At 41.4% G+C, this 26,036-nt stretch overlaps 1 protein-coding gene across 7 annotated transcripts in view; it reads right to left on the reverse strand.

Annotated features, from left to right (window-relative positions):
• Positions 1-766: 766 nt before the first annotated feature.
• PTCH1 (patched 1) overlaps positions 767-26,036 on the reverse strand; it is a 69,208-nt gene continuing 43,938 nt past the window's right edge. For 2 of the 7 annotated variants that reach the window (XM_082335543.1, XM_082335542.1), the window contains 9 exons: positions 21,107-21,249; positions 18,858-19,041; positions 17,048-17,328; positions 15,388-15,525; positions 11,852-11,994; positions 8,778-8,877; positions 7,182-7,436; positions 5,581-6,109; positions 767-3,876 (listed from right to left, as the gene is read on the reverse strand). In XM_082335543.1, the coding sequence (XP_082191669.1) occupies positions 5,582-6,109; positions 7,182-7,436; positions 8,778-8,877; positions 11,852-11,994; positions 15,388-15,525; positions 17,048-17,328; positions 18,858-19,041; positions 21,107-21,249 (1,772 nt within the window). In that variant the 3' untranslated portion in view covers positions 767-3,876; position 5,581. Of the gene's footprint in view, positions 3,877-5,580; positions 6,110-7,181; positions 7,437-8,777; positions 8,878-11,851; positions 11,995-15,387; positions 15,526-17,047; positions 17,329-18,857; positions 19,042-21,106; positions 21,250-26,036 lie in introns of those variants that run through there. The other 5 variants (XM_082335541.1, XM_082335544.1, XM_082335540.1 and 2 more) reach the window with 3 other exon arrangements.

Consider the following 26,036-nt stretch of genomic DNA (forward strand, 5'->3'; position numbering starts at 1 on the left):
CGCTGAGGTTTGCAATGCAGCAAGTGACTTGAAACAGATGTTGCCACCGCCAACCTCCACCCCGCTGCCCGCAGCAGCCTCCCCTCCTTCCCAAGCAGCACCTGCACGGGCACCGGTGCCCTGGCCTGCAGTCAGCAGCACGCCTCCCGGGAGGAGTTTTGTCCAGAGCCTCCTTTCTTAGGGAGCGCTGTAGTTTCCAGAACTCCGCATTTATTTTTTGTTCCGCAAAGTGGGAAAAACAGACTATTTCTCTAATCCAATTCAGGGAGCAACCACAGAGATGGAAAAAGACAAAGGATTTCCTCCCGCTTCTGAGCAGAAATAACTTGTACATAAACGGCTTTACCCAAGGGTTCAAAGTCTACACAAAATGTTTCGTTCAGAGAGAGAATGAAAGGTATAATCTGGTCCTAAACCTATCCCCCGAGACATTAACAAGGGCAACAGAATCAACGGAGAAGCACCAGCGTGTTACAATTTAGACAGGATTTTAGAACTGGCTCCTGCTCCAAAATGGGCAATCTGAATCTCCCAAACATCCCAAATACTGAAACATCCCAAATTCATGCTCCAAATCCGAGTGATTGCATGGTTGTACCCATGCAGCTGACCAGTAGTACATAAAGAAGCATTCTATAAACAACCAAATCCGTAACCAATAAGTTATAATATTTTTTATTCATGTTAGAATTTCTATCAGTGTTTGAACATTAATATTTAGAGAGTTTGTACAATTTCCATTCAAAGTTTAAAATGAGAACCACACTAGATCACAAATGGTAACTAAAACACAGTTCAGAATTGTATGAATACTCACACTCTCTTTCTCTCTTAACACTGTTAAACACTTTCTTTTCTGCCAGGGGGTTTACAAGGAAAAGTGTGCACCGTAATCATATCTCAGCAGTGTTCCAAAACATAATGGTATCATCATTACATATAAACTCTTTAAAAATATACTTCTGTCAAAAGACTTGATGACTACTATGTACACTACAAAAATAAATTTTCATATAAATAAATTATATGGCATAATTTTATCTTTGTAACTGAAATGACACAAACCCACTCCTACCAAAACAGGCAGGCAATGAGACCCAGTTTGAATATTTTTTTCCTTTTAACTCCTTACACTAAAAGCTACGACGAGTCCTTAATGTAAATGTTATATACTCTTTCCTATTTAACATTAGTAAGCACTCTATACAAATAAAAATCCATTAAACAGTAAAAACATAGCTGTAATAGTGTTTCCAATAGAAATAAAATCCCTGCATCTTGTTTGTTATAAACTGGCATGACAAATACTGTAAGAAAACATTCTTATGATACAAAAATATAAATATCACCCATGATTAAAAGTTAAAAAACAAAACCAAAACAAAATAAACGTTGCCAGCCACTGAGTTCTCCCCTTGCCAATGTGACCATCGGAGAAGGCGGCCTACACTGTGCACGAAGCAGCAGGCAGCTCACCCGCACGCAAGCACGCAGGAGGACCCGGGCAGGGGCAGGTGGGAGACGCCACGGCTGGCCCCGGCCCCCTTCCCTCCCGAGGAAGAGGAGGGCGCGAGGCAGCCGGCCGCGGCGGCGGTGTCAGCGGGAGCCCCGCCGACCTCTGACACGGGAGCGCACACGCTTGGCGGTTGAAGGTAGCTTCCAATTAGTATCATACAGTTTCGTTGCAGAGTTTGTATGATCTGAGGTCACTATGCGGCTAGTGCTAAATTGGGGCCCCTCGTCTTTTTGTCATTAAGAGTTTTCATGTTAAACAGTGAACTGGACCAGTAGGCAGTTGCGACATTAACCCTTAGTGTGCATTGAAACAGTAGCTTATGTATCACGGGCATGACACCAGGCTCTCGCCACCTGCTCTTCGAGCGTTCACATTGGAGATCTGTAAACAAGTGCCTCATATCAAAGTGTTTTCAAGTGAGCAAAAAAGGCATGGAAATTTGTGCATTCTAATTATCCCCATTTGTTATGCTGGCAAGGTCTGTGGGCAAAGATAGACTCCCTGAAGCCACTGGAGAAAAACACTTTCCCATCAAAGACTTGGCCGCTGCGGTTCAGGCATCGTACTTAAAGAAAAGCCCCACCACTGCTGTGTTTAGAAACTGAACACTGGTTGTGCTCGTTTGGCTCTGAATACACAACTGAACATCCACCTGCTCTAAAAAAACAGCTTGGACAAGGGCAGAAAAAAGAGGAAGAAAGAGGAGCATAGAGATAATAGAAAAATTTTGTTCTATTATTTTAAGTTAAGGTTCTCCACTCTTAGGGCTCGTTTCCAACTGGAACACAGACTGTAGTGTTTTTTTCAGACCCTTCACCTGCAGCAATCCCCTTTAGTTTACAAATAATAATACAAAAAGCTAAATTAGTTTCGCAAAGAGATCCCAGTTTAGCTGTTTTAATTAAAAGTGCCAATGCAGCATGGGAAAACACGAACAATAGAGAAAATAACATCCCAGGCCTCACATGTCATTAGTCCTGGACCCATCAGAAAGCCATTTATATTTAAAAAGTGAAAATAGATTTTTTTTAATCCTTCCATTTGATTTTTATCACTTACTATTAACTTCCTTCCTGCCATGAAAATAAGGTGACCAAAGATACTGTTTTCAATGCTGTAAGGATACAGCTGAGCTGTGGCTCACCATCAAACCACTCAGTTATCCAGCTTCTAATGCCACTCATAGTTAACAGTATCGATATGAAATTAGGCATATGCTCATTGAATTTCTATAACCACCAGCACCTCTCAATATCCAGCACCTTTGGAAGTGAAAAAATAATGGTTATAGTGTTTGCACTTACCTGGCACCTTTTGCAAAAAAAAAAAAAAAAAAAAAAATCAAAGCACTACATGAACAGTAATTAAGCCTCACAACATTCCTGGGAGGTAGGTAAGTGTAATTATACCCATTTTACAGAATGAGAAACTGAGGCATGGGGCAGTTAAGTGACTTGACCGAAGTCATGTGAACCAAGTCCTTAAGAGTGTGGGAAACTGAACCACAAGCCCAAACCTCGACTCCCTGTCTTATCTTCTATTTCAGTTGGGCCTTTGATGATGGCAGTCTATGGTATATGTTGGTAAACACCAACTCAGTTTTCACTAGTGCCTACTAACAGGGAAAGCCAGACTCGCATCAGCATCAGTGGGTTTATAAGCCCACTAAGTGTTACCATACAGTAAAAGAGAAACTACAGTACACCAGGAACATACACACAAAAGCATGCACACTTCCAGATGCACACATGGATACACACAGCAAAACAAAACCTGCACATAGCTAAATCTATTTAAGCCTCCCAGATTAACTTGCTTTTCTTCATATCTGCTTATTTTAAAAATTATCACGCATAGCGTGTTCGAAAGTTAACAGTAACATTTCATACTACCACAGGGTTGTGATACGCAAATTTAAAATATTTTAAACAGACATGTACCTTTAAAAAAAAATCCTATTACATAAGCAATATTTGCATAGAATTATACAAGTAAATTATACAATATTTAAGCAGCAGCAACTTATGCTGAAATTTAAAACTAGATTAAGCTTAGTTGTGGCACAGAGATCAATGTACAAAAGTACAAAGCGCACACAATATTGTCCCCATTCTATTGCCCAGAGGCAAATGACTCCAGATTATACTACTTTACATTGTTCTTTTGTATATTACATATGTGTACATCTTTTAAATACTTAAAGAAATATTTAACAAAATAATACAATAGGTTACAGTAACAGTGAACTGTTGTCCTGATGCAGCATGTCCTCTTCTACAACTTCAAGCAGTTCTTCTCTTCAAGCAGTTCTGGAAATACAGTTTTCCATCTTTGGCCTCTTCTTTGCTTCAGTTATTACCCTTTACAAATAAAAAGAGAAGGAAAACAAACATTCATTAAAGTTCAAGGAAAACAAACAAATCAAGCTAACCCAAAACTCATTTCATGATTCTTGTGGTTACAGTTAGCAGTCAGGAAACATGGACTCCGCTTTCATCTCAGTCATGAATTTCCTGGTAAAGATATACTGATGCCAATTAAAAAAATGTGGATGCTTTAATTTCTGAGTTTCCAGCTTTGCATACCTGCTACAAATTCAGTCAAGATCAATGAACACTTCAAGGAGAAATAAGCTACATCAAACACTGTGCACAGTCAAGAATCTCCTATTACCATGCAGTTCAGCTTGAAAAAGCTGAGCCCAAGTATTTCCTTATTCGGAGGACACTATTACTTGCCATATTTCTAGACTGCAACGCTAAAGGTATTCGTGTCTATTTGCACTTTGAGATGTTTGGAGAAACATTTTACAAATCAGAAGGTAATTTTATTATGAGTTATCAAAAAACCTCTCCATGTGCGTATGTGTGCACGCGCATGTGTGTGCGTGCATGCATACATGTCAAATAGTTCTACAACCAAAATAAAATGGTTTGCTCTAGTCAAACTGTTACTGAAAAGCTCTGAGAAGCAAAGAGAGAAAACAGGGATCCACAGCTAAGTAACTATTTTACACTTCCTCTTTCCTCCAAAAGAGAAAAACAGAGTTAAAATAGTGAGAAATGGTTTTTCAGGCACAAGCCCCAAGAAGCTTTCAGGGTAAAAACTCAATTGGTTTCTCCCCTTCAAAGTATTCCCTGTAAAAGTAATGGAAGATTTTCAAGAAAATGAACAGCTTTATTCTTCCCCAAACATCTGCTAAAATATCCTGTCTGTTCTAAACAGCACTGTTTCCTGTGACCTTCTTCTTGCCAGCCTAAAGACAGACAACGATTTAGGTATCAAGTCTCACAAGTTCTTGGTTGTATCTGTTGTTTCACAGGAACACACTAAATGCCCTGCTAGGTCAGCTCTACCCCATGCAAATCCGCAGCAGTCACTGTGGCTGCCGCTGGCAAGGGAGAGACTGGCCCAAGGACTCCTCCAGCACGCGAGTTCGCTGGGTGGGTCTCTGAACGCCCCCCGAAGCGCAGGGGACACCCTGCCACGCAGCAGCGCACTAGGGGCGGTGGGGCCTTACCACCTCTCACTCAGCCCATCTTCCAGGGGGATTCAGTCCTCACTACGGACTTCAAATTCTTTCACGGAGTTTTACTCAAGAGAGGACAACTCTTAAAGTAGCTGGCAATTTTACACTCTGCTAGGCAGCGTCGTTCTGTATGATGTTTTAGAACGTGCTTGGTTCAGGGATCAGAAGACAGGACCTATCAGCAGTAAATGCAGTTGCACAGCTTTGAAGATGTTACGCAACATCTCTGCTTCACTCTCCTCATCTGGTAAACTGGGATTGTACAACGTACTTACCCACTTTGCAAGGCTCTTGGAAGTAGTTCATGTCTGAACCTGCTATAACTTCTCGGTGTTGGAAAGTACTATCTTATCCAACCTGATTTCTAGTGCAAAATGTACTATATTCACAGTCAGAAGGTTTAAGATGATCAGGGACCACTAAATAAACCTACCTGAAGGAAAGGTACCTCAAAGAAATTTTATCTTTCCCTTTTCTTTTGATCACAGCATTGCCTGGCACAGGCAAAGCTTGCAGCTACAGGAGACGGACCTACCTTACTGTGAGCTGTTGCCAGGTATCCTTTCTTCACATTCAACATCTTGCAGTTCTATAACTTCTACTTTAGAATTTCTTCTTTCACACCGCACATTAAAAGGCACATGGGGGTCCTCAAATGGCCCATGGTCAGCTTCATGGTATCCCTCGTAGGACGGAAAGCTCCCTCCCCGAGAGCTGTGGCTGTGCACTGCAGGGTGGACAGCAACAGTCACTGAAGCTGAGGCAGTCACAGTAGTGATAGGCTGGCAGTACGCTGGTCCCACGGCGCCCATGGCGCCGAACGCCGGGCTTCTCATGTTATGAGAGCGAGCCCTGTGGCCCAAGCGATCCCTATTACTAGGTCCTGAATGCCCTTCAGTAGAAATTTCAAAAGCGTCCCTGCGAGGGCGGTAAGGAGGTGGTCGCAGCCCTTCCCTCGCTTCCCGTTTGGGTTGCCTGCCCTGGCGCCACGCCTGCTGCGTGCTGGACTCTGGATTCGACTGTAATCTGGGACTCGACTGATGCCTTGTCTCTGGCTGTACCACCTGAAAGAGAGATGCACCGTCAGGCCTCTGACAAAGCAAGGCAAACAAATAGTACGCTCACTCACTGCTGAGAACAATTATAATAATGCTGTCCTGGCTCTAACTCTACAAAGGTAATGTTCTGGAGCCTGATAATTGTTGATTTTTCCAGATAGTTTTTGTCTGAAGTTATTAAAACCTAGAAAGGATGCCTTCAGAAAAACACAGGATGACAGCTGAAAACATTATTGTAAGATTCCTACATACGGGTCCATCTTTTCAAAGGGATGGGGACAAGCACTTGATCTTAACTCGTTCAACAAGCAGAGTTGCAGGCATTTGCAAAAGGCTCTATTCCATGCAGGGTACATACACAGGATGTTAGTAGGGTAGTTTGTATAGACTATAGGAATCTGTTTTCTGATTTCTGTAAAAAGCGTGAAGCGCAGCGGCCACATCAGTCAATAAACCGTGACCAACTTCAAATGTGGCTGTGCTTGTACCTATTTCTAGGCCTCTGCTGAACAAAAACAGATCCGCATTGCAGCTCAGCATGCAGCATCAGCAGGGGTAGGAGACAGAGCTTTTTCACTTTCCTTTGAAATGGCAGTTATGCCAACCCAATAGAAACATGCAACAGGCCCAAGATTTGGTACAACCCTGAAACTGTTCTACTCTGGCTCTATCAATCTTTCTCCCCAAAATGTGCTGTCAGAGAGAGGTGTATGAGATGGTGATCCACAAGAAGCTGTGTGGAAGAGGCCGGGATCTTTTAATCTCTCCCTGTTCTCTCTCTGAGAACAGTCATCAAACAGACTGAGAGCTCTCTCTTGTGGCTGGTGCCAATATGATGTAACAGCAATTATACATGCCAAAGACCTCTGTTTTTGGACCATCATTTTACCCCCAACTTGATTCTAAAGGAGAGGACGAGGAAAGTCCTCACTCAGTGCTTACAAGTTTTGGCACAAAGTCACAAAGCATAACCAGCCAGAAATATGAAAGAGCTTTCCACAAAACCAAATAGATTTAAATTTAAAAAAACCCAAACACTCTTCTTGCCCTCCTGTCAGTCAATATGCGAGCTACTTACAGTGGATCTTGCAAAGACAGGATTCTCAGTGGCTTCCACTATTACTTGATGGACTGGTGCCCCAGGGCCTTGGGTGGCCTCATACTGATGAAGCTCTTCACTGATGCCGGACACTGTGGTTTGAGAGCTGTACTCCGAATCAGAGGAATCTGACCCATTATTTGTGTGCCCGGGTGGCAGTGCAAACCTCACGATGCTGGGGGGCGGCTCAGGAGATGGTGTGGGCAATCTGTTTCGTCCATTGGCTGGAGAAACCTGGTAATGACAATACATTCAGTAACATCCAATAGCATTACCCTTTTAATCATTAGTGCTTGACACAAATGTTCTTCTGCCAAATACATCCTCCCATGCTACAGAGACCTTAGCACCAGTTTTCTGATGAACATTTATACTGAACTGAAAAAACTAATCAAAGAAAGAGAGACATGATCTCCATCTGTGGATATGTATGTAAACAACATTACACAGATTCTTCTGGGTATCGTCTCCAGAAGTGCATGTATGTGTGTGTGTGCATGCACTTGCACTTATAAATACAAAAATAATATGTGGACCTCCCCCTTCAGCATACATTAACAGTGATTTCATAAAATTACCTCAAATGTGTATGTATAGTATGGTTCTGGGTCTATTTGCAAAGCGAGATGGACACACACATAAAAGCAATGTCTGTGGTGATTACACATGCACATATACATTGCTTGAGTAAGGGTCAGGTCATGTATACTGTCAGGAATATAAGAGATTACACACTGTTGTTAAAACTGTTCTACTAATACTAAAAAAAAATACTTCTTGTACACACGCATACATATATATATATAGACACGTGAAGCATAGCATGCTGATTCTACTACGGTGTGATAAAGACAGCCCTACGTAACACAGTAATCGTGTTAACTATAGAGCAGGTAATGAATAATCAACAACCAAATACAAATTTGGTATCTATGAATCCTTTTCTGCTGGACTGGGGCTTTATACTGCAAAGTCATCAACATCTAAGTCAAGTGTCCCACCCATCAAAAATGTTGCTTGAGCCAAGAGCATACCGCAGCGGGGGACAACAGGATAGGGGGGACCTTCCGGCAGACCGGTCATGGTTATCAAGGTGTGGTCTGTGGACCACCACTGGTGTATGTTGGTCCACACAGGCCTTCCTGGTGGTCTGCTCAGTTAAATATTTTGAGGAAAGCAACAGAGGCAGTGAGGTAGGAAAGAAGGTATGTGTACAAAACAAACTGTCTTTTGCAAAATATTGGGGAAAATCCTTATTTTACAGACTAGTTTGCATATCACGTTATGCTTTTAAAACCATAAATAATCCTGCACTTGTAGTAAGTTTGCCAATTGCAGCCTCTAAAACAATACTTACAAAAAACTCTTTAAAATATAAGTAGAAGAATATCAACTAAATAACAAACAGCACATTTAATAAACATTAAAAAAAAACTAGAGCAAGAAACTTGAACACTAAAAAAATCCAAGAGAATTTAAAAAATAAAGAGTTTCTAAAAAGAGGGGTGATCGGGGGTGAGGGGCAGGGGTGCAGAGACAGTACTATTTCTTCTGTTCACCATTAATTTTACTGACCTCAGGGTACGGTCCAAAGAGTGAAAGAAGAACAGGAAGCAGCACCAATCCATTGAGAACTCCCAGAATGGTTAAGATTGCCAGAACAGCAAAGAAATACCTGACATACGGTTTAAGGTGTTTGGGGGAGAGAATAGCCACAAATATTGTTAAAAATAAGGGATTACAGATCACTCCTAAATATATTAAAATAATACATGTACCGAATTAAATCTAAAGTATTACTAACATTGTACTAAATAATTGTATCACTTTCCATATATAGATATAGGGTTTTTTACCTTTTGAATTAGAGAAGCTACATTCCACAACCCAAAGTGTTAGTTGATAAAGGAAAGAAAAAAAATTACATTTGTTAATTTCCCAGAATCTGGAAGCATGTAATGTTATTTATGAATGTGTTACACAAACACAAAAATATGGAATGTGCAGTGAATAGCTGAATGGAATGAAAGCACAAATACAATGAAAAGGGGCCCCCATTAGTGAAAACCCAGCAGAAGCAAACAAATGAAGTGAAGGGTGTAGAATTTAAACAATTTAGCCTAGAAGGAAAAGAAGCCCTCTTCTCCCAGCAGCTAATCCACTGTGAAATGCTTCTGCATCTTACAGCAGAATCTCTAATTAAATCTCCAGTGTATCAGGTAAGGGTTTCCCTTGCTGTTCATTAATCACAACTTTCCGCCTAGAATTCTGTGAGTTCCAGTTTTACCAAATAGCTCGAATTGCAACCTTTTTACAACACAGGAACCCGCTTTCTGCAAAGAAATGCTGCCCATTCTATAGTAAGCTTCAGCATTGTACTGAGTAAGAGCACTCCACAATGGCAGAGCTGCATTGCAGGCTAATCTTTTGTTGAACAATTTAGCATCTCTGAATACTCTTGTTTTGCGTCAGCCAATTCAAACATAAAGGCTGGAGTACTATGGAAGAAGAGGAAAGTGCACAAGTGGTTGTCCTTTCCCACCACTGAGGGCTAAGGTCTGGGATCCTTCATGAATACCAAGGTAAACCTGTCAGTAAAAGGAAAGCCTTGCTAGTTGGTATTCGGCACAGCTGGGGCTCAGACTAAACTTAGGGCTGCGTTGTAACTAATGATTTCAAGGACTCAGTCTTGGTAAATTCCTGGAGGAGAAGGCAAAGGAGAAGAACAGAGGGCACGTTTGCTACTAATGGGTCTGCTGATTACATTGTCTAGCTGGCAACAAACTTTACTGCCTCCCTGTTTCCACATCTGATCAAATATATCAGACTCCTGTAAAACTACAAATATCCTGCTATTGTAAACATTTGGGAATTTCTGATCTGCATTAGCAAAAATCAGCAAGCCAATCTACTCTGCTAACATAAACCACCAGAACTTTATACTGGGACAGAGATCAACAACAGGCATTAAAAACATTTGCATCTCATCCATCTAACACTAGGATAAACAGGAGGATTATAGCTCTGACCACTTGGTGTATACAATGTCTGTTAATTTACTTAATCTTCCACATTGTTGGACTAATCTATCGCTTTCCGGAAGTTTGGGATCTTCTTCACCCACTATAACAATGCTCAGGCTCCCATAGTTTATTTTATTTTATTTTTTAAACAAGGCAAACTAAAGTCAGATTGTGCTAGAAAATGAGAAACTGATGGCCAAAAAAAGGAAAATAACATAAGTTGAAAAGTTGAAAGGCTCATTTTATAAACTGAGAGAACATCCAATCCAAATTTGGTGAGAAGGGCTGCCTACAATCTTCCATTTGCTATGACACAAAAATATGCCTGCCAAAAATCTCATCTGTTAAGTAGGAAAGTAGCATACCAAATGTACCCCTGTAAATTTAGGTTAAAATCTGTAAGTAACCTATATGTCAAAGCGTTCCAACCCTTACAAGATCAGGTCCTAAAAGACTAATTCTACCTTAATTCTTCAACTCCAATAAAATAAAGTAAAAAATACTGACTTTGGAAAAAAAATACAAATTCTATTTCAGGACATGCAATATCTGTATAGTAATAATCCTCATATAGGTTTCATGAGGTCTAACTGCAAACTGCCTGCTTTCTTCAAATCTCTTACTCACATAAACAAAAAAATCTTAATGAGATTTGGCAGCCATTCTCTCAGTTCCTGCCTCTGACATTTTGTTGTTCTTGTTGTCAAATGGCTATCAGCTAAGCGTAGTAATCTATCCAGTTTATGTCTACCTAAGTAGTTAAGTCATCTTTCAGAGCATTTTTATTTGGCCCAGTTCTACCTCAGTTCCATTTTAGGGCTTGGATTATTTTTCTTTGTGCTGTAGTTTGCCACAAAGAACCTGTGTTACTTCTAAGATTAGCCATTTCGCAGAGCTCCACAGGTTGTTTGGAATAGAATAGGATCTGTTTCACTACACTTCTCAAATTCCCCTCAACGAAAAACTTGCTTTCCTCTCATACTTGACGAATTCACATTCTTAATTAAATTCACAAGAAACAGTCTGCCTGTAGTTCTAAACAGAAGGGCCTTCAGGCTTTGCTTTACAAAATTTTAATATGAAGTTCTGTGTTCATACTTATGGTTCCCCAGCTCCCCAACAGGGCTTTTTTCCTCTCCCTGTTACACATCGCTGTAAACCTCACATAACGATAGAAAGAGAAGGCCTGGAGAAAGTCACTTGCAGCACAGTTGCAGCATGTTTGTAGGTTCATGTGTCCTTTGCACGAAAATTGTTGTGCATACAAGAAGTTGGAGGACCTAAAGGTTAAAGGTCAAACCCAGCTAATACTGGACAATACCAGATGCTTTGAACTGACTCAAACCCAGAATTAGCAAAATTTGCTAAAGAGGGCCATTTTTGTGTTCTTTCATGCTGGGAGTCAGATTTTCCTGGAACAGATTTTAATACCAGCAATGGAAACACTACCGCGTCTAGCATGTAACAAGGAGTTAATAAAACAGAGGGAAAGCAGGACCATGACGTAAGCATGCTTGACACACCATGCATAGTAATAAAATGGCAGATACACTGAAGTGACTAAAAATTAAAAGCATACTTATTTTTATTTTAAAAAGAAAGTCAAGAGACACACAAATGCTTTACCTGACAATGAAATCAAACTCTGATCCTGCAAGCATTAACACTCCAAGCAGAGTGGACACGGCCCCATCCAGCACCGGTGCAAACATGTGTTCCAATGCAAGGACAGCCCTGTGGTTCCTGTCTCCTATGGCAGTTAAAAATGCCTGTAAAACAACAAAATCCATTTCATTAGACAGATGCATACAACCTTCCAAACAGCCTCTCCGATAGCATGCACAGCTTTTCACCAGTTCATTACTTCAAACTACAGTTTATGGAAGTATCTCTGTAGCTGGCTAACCCTCCAGAGAAGGCTGATTTTGCAGCCGTACCACATAGCTGCTGCTGAAGTCACACAACCAGAGTAAGCACTGATTACAGAGTCAAACCACAGGAATAATTTTGGAAACAATGCCTGCTTGCATCCGTAGGCTTCTGTCTCCAGCTTTGCTTACTATTTCCACCTGCAAAGAATTCATTTCACAGTGAAAGCACTTTGGGTGTCAAAATTACGGGGCTACTCCTCTCACTCTCATGGGGCCACAGCTTCCATGACCATCATGGGAAGTTTGCTGTAAAAATAGCCAATACTGATGCAGGCTTTCCCACACACTTGCCACAGACCAAGGACTGGTAGCTTCAGTTCAGGTACACGGTGTTACCCACAGCAGCATTTATTAGCACATCAGGTCCTCCTGTCCCTTTACAGAGAAGTGCCCATTGGTACAGTGCATTTCTTCTCACTGGTTCAAGGCTCCAGACCATCAGATGTTACACTCAGTAAGCTCCCAACTGATGGAAAGTTGTCAGCATACTCAACAGGACTGGTATGAAGTAATACTAGATTGTGTACTGCTTTTCTGTTTTTTTTAACACTTCTATTTCACTCAAAAGAAATGTTTTTGCAGCTTCTACTACTTCAAAGTTAACGGGCCTATACATATAACACTGCCTTAGGAATAGCGCTGAACACGGTAGTGCCTGAGCAACAGTGTGACTAGTGAAATGTCTTTCTCCCTCCAGCTCCTTAGGGAACACGCGGTACCAAGAACACCCAAATGCTGTTGTTTCGTATGAATTTGTCTCCTCTCTGTATGACTTAACGGTTTAAGAAGACGAGAACCTGCTTGATCTTCCTGTGATTCATAAGCGCTCTCTCTTTGGCAAATTCTCTACTGCCTATCAAGATATGAGCTCAAGCAGCTATCTTCCTCTTGGTCCTGGAATTTAGGTCTCTCTTCTCTAGCCGTTTATCTTCACTTATCTGACAAATCTGGGGTGAAATCAGGCAACACATTAAAAAGTTATTTGGTGGGACAAGCAGACCAAAAATGGGTATATGTGGAGTGAGATTCCCAACCCTCACTTCTGTAGGTAGCCAAACCATGTATTATTAATCTTTAGTACAAGATTAAAAGTGGTCTATGGAAAATTAATGTATCCAGGACATTTTACATTCCCATATACATAAATGGATAAAGAATCCTCCTTAGGGTAAAGGCAGCTGTCAATGAGAGAACTCACATGAATGGGAGCTACGGGATCTGATCCACAAACATATTAACAAGTTATATTAACACATATATATGTGTGTAATTAAACGATGCATAATACAAGAGTCTACTATCGATTCAGAATTTATTTGCAGAATTAAAAAAATGGGGTCACAATTCACAAGTGATACAGAGAACTGAGCCACAAGTGGATTGCGAATCACCTTAAACAAGTTCAATTAAGTTCTGTATCAACAGCTCCAGCATTGCCTGTTTAGTTTATGCAACACTGGTTTGACTGTTTATATGCAGTAAGTTCTGTGAAGGTCAGTACTGCTGCTATCATCAGAGGTCTACTAGGCATTCTTTTATTTAAAGCTTACGTTTGAAAGTTTCTGACTCCAGAGTCAATGTGAAAAAATGCAATTTTCAGTTTGCTTCACATTCTACCTTCAGCCACGGGTGACTTTCACTTTTTTTCTCTCTCTCTCTCTCCCCCTCCACTCCCCCATAAACTAGATTAGTTTCTTCCCATTTAGAAACAAATAAGTGTTTTGTCCTTTTTTTATTCCAGTTTTCCTATTTTAAATCTTCACTTCTAAGAAACTGTCCTCTCTTTCTTCCTCTTGTACACCATTAGTTTCTGACACTTCCAAAACTACTGCAAGTCCTAGCAATCAGGTTGACCTCCAGAAGCCTAGCTATCCATAGCAGTAGGGGAAAAAAAGATGTCACCACTTCAGGGATCCAGTTACTGCTCTTTAACCTTACTGCCCCTATGATTTTTCTTAAAATTATTCTTTCCATCCTGCCACTTTATGTGCCCCAACTTTGTACATCATCTAAAACATGTTCCCAGTATTTGGCCACCTCCGGCATGCTAAGATCCCTGTTAGTTCTCTCTTCTTCACTGTCACCAGATCCTCTTAGCAGTCTACCAGTCCTCCTTTTGAGTCTAAAAGGCCCATGACATTCCCATCCAATCTCACCACCACTTACCAGCCCCCTCCCTTCACTACTTTTTGGATTGCTACGGTACTAATATACTAGAGATTATAGCAGACTACAAGCACCTCCTCCCTGAAATTATATTACATTGACCACTCATCCTTTCCTACTTTTTAATACAGCAATATTCAAATCCATGAAGACAATGATATTCTTAAACTATTCTGAAGTATCAACTGGAATAGCCTTATAGGAAAATGACCTATGCTGAGTGTGCAAAATGTTGTAGAGATCAACGCTGACATTGTCAAATGTGAACACAGAAAAATAGCCCTTTATTCTTTGTCACCAAATAAAGCAAGATGAGTTTTACGTATCTTGAACACCCAAAACTGCCCCCTTACAAGCGCACTGTTTTTTCTACGCATTTTTGCACATCAGGTTGACTAAGCTGGGTGAGTAGGTGCACTCTAAATTTGGACCCTTAACTTTGAAAATCTTTATACAATTCCCCCTCTCTGCTCCTCCTCATCACATCGGAAAACTGTTTTCCTGCAGACTGCATGTTTGTGCCCACTATTAATAGCTGATGGGTTCTGAAAAGAAGGTGCAGATTTTTCAAGTGCAAAATGAATCCAAATATATTCCAATTTTAGTGGTCCAGACAGATCATATTATAGTATATGTCATTTTGAAAAACTCTTTTAAAGGCTTCTCTTCCACAAGATGCAGAATCTATACGCAAGAGCAAACCAACAGCTACAGAGCATTGAGGCAGCAACAGTGAGGCTGCAGACAAGGACCTGGAGAGTCTGGTCTGAAGTAAGGTGCATCAAAAGCTCTGCTTTGTCTATATATTTGCATCACTCGGACAACGAGATACCACAGGTAATGTATCCCCTCTTATCTCCTGGGAGATTGACTCAATAGTTAGGAACTACTTCATCAAGATCAACTCTGCTCTATTGAGACAAATCAAATGGCACCCAAAACTGTTACCAATTTCCTTCTGGGAATCACATCACCGACTTAGGATACTAAGTAAGGATTTGTGATCCTGACATTGCCACCATTTTATTTTAAAATGTTTTGAAAATGCTTCCTGATTTTACGTACCAAAGCAACGTGTACAGTGAATTCCACTCCAATGCCAACAGAAGCAATCAGGATAACCACAGGCACTGCGCTCAGCTTTATTCCAATTAGACCCATCATGCCAAACAGCTCCACAGTCATCAGAGCCAGCACCACCACCTAAATGATTTCAAACAGCTGTTAGCAACTTCTCATGCTCCAGACAAATGAAGAGAAAGATATTTCAAAACAACATGGTGACTATAACACATATTCCTCAAAGCCACCCTATATTCCCAAAGACAAGCCACTTTTCCTTGTTTCGTTGTGCTCAATGGCAATGACCTGCTAAAGAGCCACTTTCAATTATACTCATAAGGACCAGTTCACAGACCAAGCATCGATTTTGTATTTGTCACAATTTATCATAAAACCAATTTATTCTTCCTTATCATGGATACCCCCCAAAACACGCATGTTCTCTTTTTCACCTGTTTCTTGGACAATCCTTCCAGAAAAAGTAACTTTCAACTACCTGTATTGGAATTCTTTTTGTAGAACTGCAAATATAAGTGAGGATGACTTTTGAGTAGGTTTAAAGCCCCGAAGAAAGTCAATACCATAATCAGCTGATGAGTCTCAGGTTACAGGGGGGCTCTGAGCTTTTAAGATACTTGGAGGGATTGACATGGACAAAGTGAACAGTTAAATCTAATGGAAAGCTTTTATTTTTCTTTCATCTACCTTGTAAAAAAAAAATTGAGGAAAAGGGAGGGGAGGAAATCTGTAGAATCAACTTTAAAAGTTGCTAAAACCAAGCAGGAAAGAAAGATAGACATAAAAGCAATGGTGGACTCAAAAATAAACGCCTTTTCCAAGGGAAAAAGTATGCACTACAATAAATGATTTTATAAGCTAATGAATCAAGAGTAATAACATAAATTGCTTGATTAAGTGCTATGAAAAATATTCTAGACTAAACATTTACCTTTTAACATACCTGTCGTATAAACGTACATTACAAAAACTAGTAACTGTTTTACGCTTTTCTAGTTCTGGCATTTTATAAACCATAGGATAGTTTATGGAATTTAAACATAGGAACATCATCATTCAATTTAACTTGAATGTTTACTAAGAGGCTTATGGTGCCTTGCAGAAAGCATGGAGGAGTATTCTCTTCAGCTTATAATTTTATGGCTCTTTCTCCTTGATAGCTCAGTTATACTCTTTCCACAGTGTGTACCATACAACCTAACCATTTCAGTTTTTCCAGAAAGACTGCATTCAGAAATCAGTGGCAATATTTACAGGCAAGTTAGTCACAAGCAACTGCCTTGAAAAATAACGATGTCTGATAAAAGGGGAGAAAGAATAAATAACAGAAATAACTTTAATAAAGCTCTTAATTTTCCTCTGTGTCTTTATTTCTCATGTTAGGGTGCATCTGAGCAAGGGCAAAAGTTTATATACCTTTCTAAGAAACCTTTAAAGCTGCAAAAAAGGTGGCCAAAGGATTAAGGTTATTAAGGTTTGTACTTTTAGCATGAACCCTACCCCCTCAAGTTGAATAAATATGTAATGAATGATGCAATATACATACTCCACCAGAGGCCCAGACATAAACAAAACCTTCCCGACTACAGCAAGAGCTATGCTGAAAGGAATTTGACTTCAACAAAGACCCTTATAATAAACTTACAATGATCCCAGCCGTCCAGGGGTTTAGGAGGAAGAGGGCACACACCAGAAACGTGCAAGCCAAAACCACGCTAATGGATAAGAGGAGCCAGTGACGAAGCCCAATGTACTGCTCCCAAAACAGAAATGGGTAACCGTTTGGGTAGCTGGCGATCCCCAGGCTGGTGTAGTTACTACAGATAGCTCTCACTTTCTCGATAGCCTCCACAAAGTCAGAAGTTTCACGCAATCCGTTGAGGTAGAAAGGAAACTGAGCGTATTCTATGGGCTCAGCTGCTGGAACTGGGAAGAGGATAGCAGTGTTAAACCACATTTGGAAAGAAGAAGATACACAGAGAGCATGATTCACAAAACACTTTGTTCTCCACAGCAAAATGCTTAAAGGTGCTGAATTCAAATTTTACTTCTTTGGAAGAAGTGGCATTTTAAAAACTCCCCAATAAATTGAAAGCTGAAGCAGTACAGAGGATTACTATATTTTATCATGCAGGACAATGGGATGAACACAGTCTACATCAAGTTGCTAAACAATTCTATATAATTTAACAGATATATTTCAATATATGTATTTAAACCTCATCAGTGCTATAGTGGTTTTTACTGAACACCTGTCCAAAAATCCCTAACTGCTATATGAAGTAGAAGATCACATCATCTTAAACATTTTATCCAAATGCTCTTCTTTTATGCAAGTGCAGTTCCTTTGAAATCAAAGGTCATTTCCCTGAGATTAACTGAGGTCCACTGACACAAAACTAGAGAAAAATTATGCTCAATCAGGCTGGTTGGTTTTTAAGATTTCCACTGAATATTTTGAAAGTCAGATCCAGAAATCCATGTTCTGTTACTGATGCAAAAAACCAGGAAAAAAACCCTTAATATAAAAGTAATGGTTTCCTGAGGAAATAAATACATAACTTTTTATCCTTTAAAATTCAACAAACCAACACTTGCCATACTTCCTTTTGAGTGTAATGCTAAGTCTACTGTATGACAAGGAAAAAAAAGCCTCCACAACAAGCATTTTCTTACTGCCGTTGTGTGTTCCAGACCCTGCAGGGTCATTCAGTTGACTTGCTAAACATGATTTGCCCTATTATAATCTCAACTATAAATTTTCATTAAGACAAGACTTGGCTGACTGCCACAAAGCTCTAGGGTTCGGATACACTGAAGCACAGCTAGCTGGTTACCCAATCACATTTCCAAGCACAGTTGTCCTCCCCTATATGCCCTCTCCCCTTCCCCACTGGTGTCCAACTAGCAATCCTCCCAATAAATTGCAAGCTGAAGCAAAGCAATGCGAACTGGTGTTGGTGCTCAGGAAAACAGTGAATGGCACCAAATGGGACTGCTCCCCTACCTAACTAGCTCTTGTACCGTATCAGTGTTGGTAGCTTAGCATATAAGCTAACTTGATAAAACTCCCTTAGGTATTAAGAATTGCGGATGAACATGTTATAATCTTTGTGACGAAATTTCAGAATGACATAGGCAGGTATTTCATGCAATCTCCAGGTTCCTCTCACAGACGGAACTATTAGGTGACACTAAAAAGCAATGCTTACTCTAAGTTTTTAGAGCTTTAAACAGTTGTAAAACTCATTTTTCAGTATGATAAAACCCTGCAGTGGTGCCACATTTGCAACGGGGCATGGGTCTCCTGAGACTACAGAGTAACACAATATATTGTCCTGTTTATGCTCCTGAGCCCTGTGCAGCATCAGCCAACTACAGAGTTACCGGTTCTTGAAGGAAGGAGTGCGGGCACTTATATAAACTGTACGACATTAAGACAAAATGCTACGTACTTCTCAGCCTTGTTTCTGGCATATAGTCTGCTTTGTCGTGGACCCACTCCGGGCGGTGAGGCCGGATGTTGGCTTGCGAGGCGGCATAGGCCACAGGGTCATTGCTAACCCAGGCTGTCAGGTAGATGTAGAAAGCATTTGGGTTAATGATTCCATCCGCATCCACCAGACGCTGTTTAGTCAACTGCAAAATGGAAAGAATTAGAAGCCTTTCAGAATGAGTTTTGCTTTCGGGGCTCTTGCCGTAAAGCTTTCAACAAATGGCCTCGAGATGCAACACACATATAGGAGGGGAAAAGCAAAAGAGTATGAATCTTCACTTGAAGTCATTTATCGGTAAACTGTTGTTTGACAACGAAAAAAAAATGTAAAAAACTACAGGGACAGTAGAAAGTGGTTATTTATAAATTAGTACTTATATAATATTTACAATAACCACTAAATCAGCAGACGGTTCCAGAATAGACTGAACCAATTAAATCCGAATTCTGAAAGCCTGCAGCCAAGACTGAAAAACAACCAAGTTGGAGAACCATATTTAAAGAAAGGGAAAGAAAACCTGGCAAGAGTCCCTATACACGTCTGTGTGCAGTTAACCTCTGTTGTTAACACTGAAGGAAATGCCACCCAGTAAATGGAGGAGAGCTATAAAAATAAAACAACATCTGTATAAATTTTGCTAACACTTGCCTCCTATGACCTATGTATTCAGAAAATGCCCAGCGTCAAGAAAGCAGACGAGTGCCCTGTGTTATTTGGGTCACTGTGGGCAAATGCATCTGTGGGGTAAACAGCAGTGGTACACTTCTAGGGCTCTGTAGCCAAATCCTGCACAGCCAGAGCTCTGACAGAGGACTCTGTGGGTGAAAAGTATTACTGGGGTTTTTTGTTTTGTTTATTTAAAATTCTGGCTCAGCTCCAGTTTCAGGTCTTTTTAATGAAATGAAAAACAACAGTGACAGCCGTTAAAAAAAAAAAAAAAGCTGGATTCCAAGGATCTGGATTCAATTAGTCCACAGGATATGCAACAACTGTATGTCTTCAAGCTGTCTCTGGAACTGCACAGTACAGCGCTCAGCCCCTGTGGGTGCACCGCACTTTTCTCCCTCCCAGGCACAGGAAATTATATCAGCAGCTGCAGTCCAATCGCATTTGTTCCACAGCGTACCTGGTACACTCTGCTAAACAAAATCCCACTGAAGGTTTTCTCTTCAGCTCCCTTTCTTTGCTTAATTCATAGCTGAAGCTTCATTCAGACCTGACAGCATGCTGCATGTTGCTATACAGCAGTGTGTTTTACACACCATAGTAACTTTGAACAATGTACTCTGTAAATCTGTCACCTTTAATGCCAGGAAAAAAAGAAAGACAATAAGCAGATCTGCCAAGAAGCTCATTAGAAAGACTATTTTTCTGCCTGAAAGCACAGGGAGTCAATGATGACTCTAGGAGAGAAGTTAGGTTATTGCAGAATTTCTTCTTAGAGGTTTGAACTCTAATTTTAGTGTAAGGAGTCAAACCTAATGTGTTTCCACCTACCAATGGCTACAGCAAACGCAGGCATATGCGGTGATAACCTTGCAAAAGAACCTCAGACATATTTTACTTAGGCAGCTCAAAACAACTGCCATTCTTAGTTCTACAACATTATAGCTGTATTTAGTGATGATGGTACAAGAATATGATACAGCGTGTAACGATTTCAGTTCCCTTCCACTATCATTCATCAACATCTTTTTTTTTAAATGTTATGTTTTGCATAAATCAGTAGCAACTAACCAAATAATTGCAAATGCTAGATTCAAAGCCACAGCAGAAGGCTGAGCAAAGGTCAACCCTATGAGGCAATCTGATTCAAACCAGAAACAATGCCACTTAGGGCAACAAGTCTAACATCGGCTCTGTCTAGCACAGGAGCAGACTCCATCTACCTATGGATGCAGCAAAGCATTTTTCACAACAATTTCAGTGGAACCTGAGTGTGTCTGACACAGGAGCAGCACTGAACACATGCCAACCAGTCATAATCAAGGGCAAGCATTCCCAGTGTTGATTTTGAACACTTCGCAAGACAGGCCAGACTGCAGCTAACAAGCGGCTTCAGCAAAGTCAGTGAGGCCACGCAGTAAAGTGTAACTCAGGCACTCAATTAAGATAAAAAAGAAACTACGACATGCTCTTTGCATCTCCTCCCGCTCCTGACAACTTGTGTATTCCTGTATAAACCAGTATGGACTCTGATACAGTACCTGGTTGATGTCAATGGGCTTTGCTCGGTTGCCTGTTTGTACCAAGAGTTTGTAAGCCAAAACAGCATCATCAGATCCATTTTTGTAATTGTTGTAAGTGATCTTCCCCGTTTCCCAGTCGCTATCAAATGCATCCTGAAGCCCTGAAGAGTTAAGGGAGGTAAGGGGAAGAGAGAACAAGCAGGTAAGCAATCACTCTTAGAAACAAATTTCAGTAGGAAGAAGTAATGACTCTTTTTCATAGCTGCATCAGGAACAAAATTATCCACCTGCTGCTTCCTACATTTGGGGCTCCTCATTCCCTGTCAGTCTGTGGGAAGGTAAAGGAACCAGTTACATGTCCAGTATTTTGCCCAAAGGAAGGCAGAAGAAGCAAGAAGGTGCAAGGGAGAAGCCTCAAGAGTCTTCCCATGTTGTGCAGACCAGCAAAGCTGAGCTAGCGAGCTGCAGATGCAATGTGCACTAGTGTAAACCAGCTTCCCCTCAAGGGAAAGAATGGATCTTGCATGCAATTAGGACCTTCTGGTCCTGCAACCTTCTCAGAGCCTTTGAGAGCAACCTAGTGCTCTGCTTGGAAAAGTATATGGGAAAGAGTTAAGATTGTCCATAATAAAAAGTGGTTTTCCTCGTGAACCACAATTCCAGAATCATCACGCTCAAAACTCCATAAGTATATTTGCATTTATCACCTCTTTCATACACACTCTCCTCAAAACAAAGCTGAAGTCTTGCCCTGACCTGGATGGTGGCAGAATAGGAAAGGGCTGAGTTCAGCCCTGATCCAACTTCACCACCTACCACGGAGTTAAAACTGGAGGAGGCATTTAGTCCGTTATCTAGAAGGGAAACACTCTCCATGCTCCCCTCTGCCTCACCAAAACCCTGGCTGAGAGTACTGAGCCACAGAGGACACACACTGCTGTGATTAACTGCTCTGGGCTACTGCAGAGCACTGAGGCAATAGCTTCTACGATATAACCAGAAATTCCACTACAAGGGGAAAAAAAATCCACACTCAAACTTTCAACTTCAAACAGCAACTCAGCTGCTCCTCGAGCACAGTGTGAGTGAACACGATTTTGTCAATTTGTTCCATCTGTTCAACTTGTGCAGCTAATACAAGTCGTGGGATCTGCTGCCAGCACATGTAAAGATCACAGCCAACACCTATTCACTCTCAACTGTTATTTTCCTCTTTGCCACCCTTCAAGGGGGAGGGAATACCTCACAGCACAAATTTGGATCAGATTTAGTACAGGAAGCCACAGCCCAGTACAAGGAGGCTCTGTGCAAGCAGATGACAAACCGCATGTCCAGGGAAGGGAAGGAAGGGCCGGGGGAGCGGCGGTGGAGGAAATCGCTGACCCACCTTGAAGCTGTGCTGAGGAGCCGTAATGAAAACCGTCATTACAGGTCGGGTAGGTTAACTACAGCTGTACAGAGATAAGAGCGCTGGAAGAGAAAACACACCCAGCCAACACCACCTCTGGGCCAGAGTACCCACTCCCATTTACAAACTGATGCCCCCTCCGTTAGACAACTGCCTTCCATGTTGTCCTGCCAAATCGTACCCACTCGTGAAGCCAACAGGCTGAGAACCAAGCGATGAAAGAAACCTGCCAGATCTCCACATGCAGCACTCCAGCACCTGCCCAGGAGGACAATTTGCCATCATCTTCTCTGGCATCACCAAAGGACTTTGAGGCCCCCTTTAAAAAAGCACTGTTTGCTGGTGCCCTTGAACAAGGGAAAACATTGCTTCGGACACGCAAAAATACCAAGCTATTCCTCCTGTGCCAAGTTCAGCTCCATGTCAGCCTCTCAGAAAGTGGCCAGGTGAAACCATTTGTGCTATGGTACCAGTCACGTGAAAGACGACTTTGGGAGCTTAAGAAGGAGGCTATCAAAAAAAGCACGTGGGAAAGAAGGTGACCACCAAAGAACAGCTTAACTTACAGTAAAAATGACTCCCTGCAGCCGGAGGAGCACACAAATGGCAGGACAGACAGCACATGGGGGCAGAGCTTTCAGACTAACATCCAGCCCCTGTCAGGGGGCTCCACAGACACACAATAACAAATATACCCATTGGCATGTGACATTACCAGTTTGTGGTTGCAAGGTATGTCAAAAAAAGGCATGTACATTTAACGTTACTGCAGTGGGTGAAAACTCAGCTCTCTCACATCTCCCTCCCTCCCCTGTTCTCACAAGTTTGATCATCCCTCAAACCCTGCTCACTTTTGTATCTTTATTCCTCAGCTGGCTTAACCACTTTACTCTTTGGGTTATTTTACTACTGACCTTGCTGAAACTGAAAGGCTGTGGAAAGAACACCAAGAAACCACTATCAGTTGTGCTTAATTTCTAAAGAATGTAAAATTTCAAAACTTAAAATTTCCCGTAACACTTTGAAATTAATAGCAGAGTTGCTGCTTTCAAAGCAAACAGTACTTCAGCTATAAATTGTCCATACCAATGATTTTACAACACATTCAATCTTTTATAAAGGGGATTAATCAAATGTTTCTGGGCAGAAAGATAAAAGTAACTTGACCTCCTTCTGCAGAAAAGTTATAAGAATTAAGCGAATTTTTAAAATCTTATATATGGGATTTTTTTGTATCAGCAGTCACTTTTGCTTAATGCTTCAGAAGAAAGTGAAATCCTCCAAAACTAGGTGGGATGCAGGAATTGGGGTGAGGAAGGAACTCCTACTGACTCATGTGAACAGCTGGCACCATGAAACACCAGATAAGATTACCCTTTGCAAAAACAAGCCTAATTACAAGCCATCAGGGAATTCAAGCTACCTCATTTACATTCAGTCACTTACAAAAATAATGTTAACATTTCCAGTTTAAATGAATGATTAGTGTTAACTCTTCTTCTGTTGCATTTTCAGTAACAGAAAATATGCTAACATGATATGATACCAGAAAGCAAAATATAAGGGAACCTCTGAAAAAAGAAGCGCGTTAGGCTGCAGGCACTCCACTGCTCGTAAATGAGGATAAATGTACAGCTACGACCAAGGACACCTTCTTGATAAAAAATGCTTTTGTTCACATGCTGCTGCTTCCCTCATTCTGCCAGACAAATGTGTGCATGTCAGAAGGCCATCTCGAGCCATTCATCTCTAGCACTGAATTCCCAGTCAAGTCGGCAGGAACTAGCCATGAAGTTCAAAGTTGCCCCTACTTTGATGGCCCTGCTCCTCCAGCCTGGAAAAGTACGCCAGTAGAACTGTTCGCACCTCAGAGAGGATCCTCCCTGAATCCAGCCTAAAACTGTACCTTGTTTGTAAATTCTGTTTTCACCTTCCCTCCCCTTTACTCCCTCAGCACCAGCCCCAGGTGGTAATGATCAGGTATTATTCTATTAGTGTCTGCACCTTGAGATAATTCCCTAACTATGACAAGTGTGTCAGCTTTTAGTATAACAGTTTAGTTCCCCCCAGTTACATCAGTGCCCTGTACCATTTGAAAACATAACTTCTTTCTTTTGATACGTCTCAATATGCTTCTCCTTTACAACTTTGTGAATGCAGTATCACCCTCTGCAAAGACAGCCCTGTGCCTTTACAAAGCAGCTGGTTTGTATTAACTGTGCCCCTCTTGGGGAAGGTGCAGAGGAGGGGTAAGGACACAGACCTAAATGCTAATTAGTAATCATCATGATTAATTCTAAAGCTGTGGGTGATCAACAGGCCAAGCAACATGCCCTCTGTCACAGGGCCACCGCATCCACTCGATCCACTGCAAGTCACTGCTGCCTGGGAGTGTCCCTGGGCACCCCAGTATCACATTTTAGCTCCATGCACCCCGTCAGTATATCCAGGGTACCAGGAATACTCACAGCTCCTCTAGTTGAAGAAAAGTGGAAGACAAGGAAGAAGGACAGGCAGCCCAATGTGGGCTGGAAGGGGAAATGTAACCACGGGCAATAAGAAGAGAACAGGCACAACCCTAAGAGAAGAGCAGATCCGGAAAGGCCCCGTATGAGCATGGGCATACAGCACCGAGAAGCAGATGTGCGGGCCCTTGGCACTGGGCCAGGGCCACACAAACAGTCCTTAGCACAAGAAGGTGATTACAAAGAGGACAGGGAGGCATCCAAAGTGGAAGAGGTTCGGTAAAGTATGTGGTGGGCCTGAGAAAGGGGGAATGGGAATGCGAGCACCCCTGGGAGCAACACCAGGTGGGCTAGCCTCCAGCGTTTCACTTTGAGAAGGGAGCAGACCCAAGGGTACCTCTTCCCGACTTCACCGCTGGCAGACTACGCCGAGGTTCAGCGCTAACATGTGAAGATCCTGAACACGATCTCAGATTTCCGTCTCCCTCACAGGTTTGGGGGCAGGGGGGGAGGCAGAAGGGGGGACAACACACGCATTTTCTCCTACTGTTTTGGAACCACAACAAAAAATACCCACAAAAGAAATAAAACAAACAGCAGAGTTAAAAGAGAATTTGGAAAAGCATGTAGAAGGATGCTTGCTAGGAATCTAGAAAGTATAGTAAGGTTCCAATCCAGCAAAACATCTAAGCTATGTTGATTTTTCTTCCTGCCAGTAATACCTTCCCTTACAGCTCAATATGCTTATGTGAGCAAAATATTTTAAGTAAAACTTCCAGTAAGTAGACTGTAATGCATGGGTCCAATATATTTAAAAAACATTAAAAAAACAAAGCTAATAGCTGAAATACTGCTTTGTATGATTTATCAGTGCATTAAACACACAGGAAACTTGATGATTTTGTTTAGATGCGTCGCTTAGATGTATCCGCTTTCCTAATATTGTGCCCGACGGTATTTTCAGATGGAATAAAATACCCCAAATACTGGCAGTTACCTACGTGTTCTCTAAGAATCATTGGCTGCACTGGTTGTCTGTAAACAGTTAAGGTTAAAATTTACAGGCTCACTAGGT

The sequence above is a fragment of the Platalea leucorodia genome (genome assembly GCF_965183815.1).
Source record: "Platalea leucorodia genome assembly, chromosome: Z".
Taxonomy (NCBI): Eukaryota; Metazoa; Chordata; class Aves; order Pelecaniformes; family Threskiornithidae; genus Platalea; species Platalea leucorodia.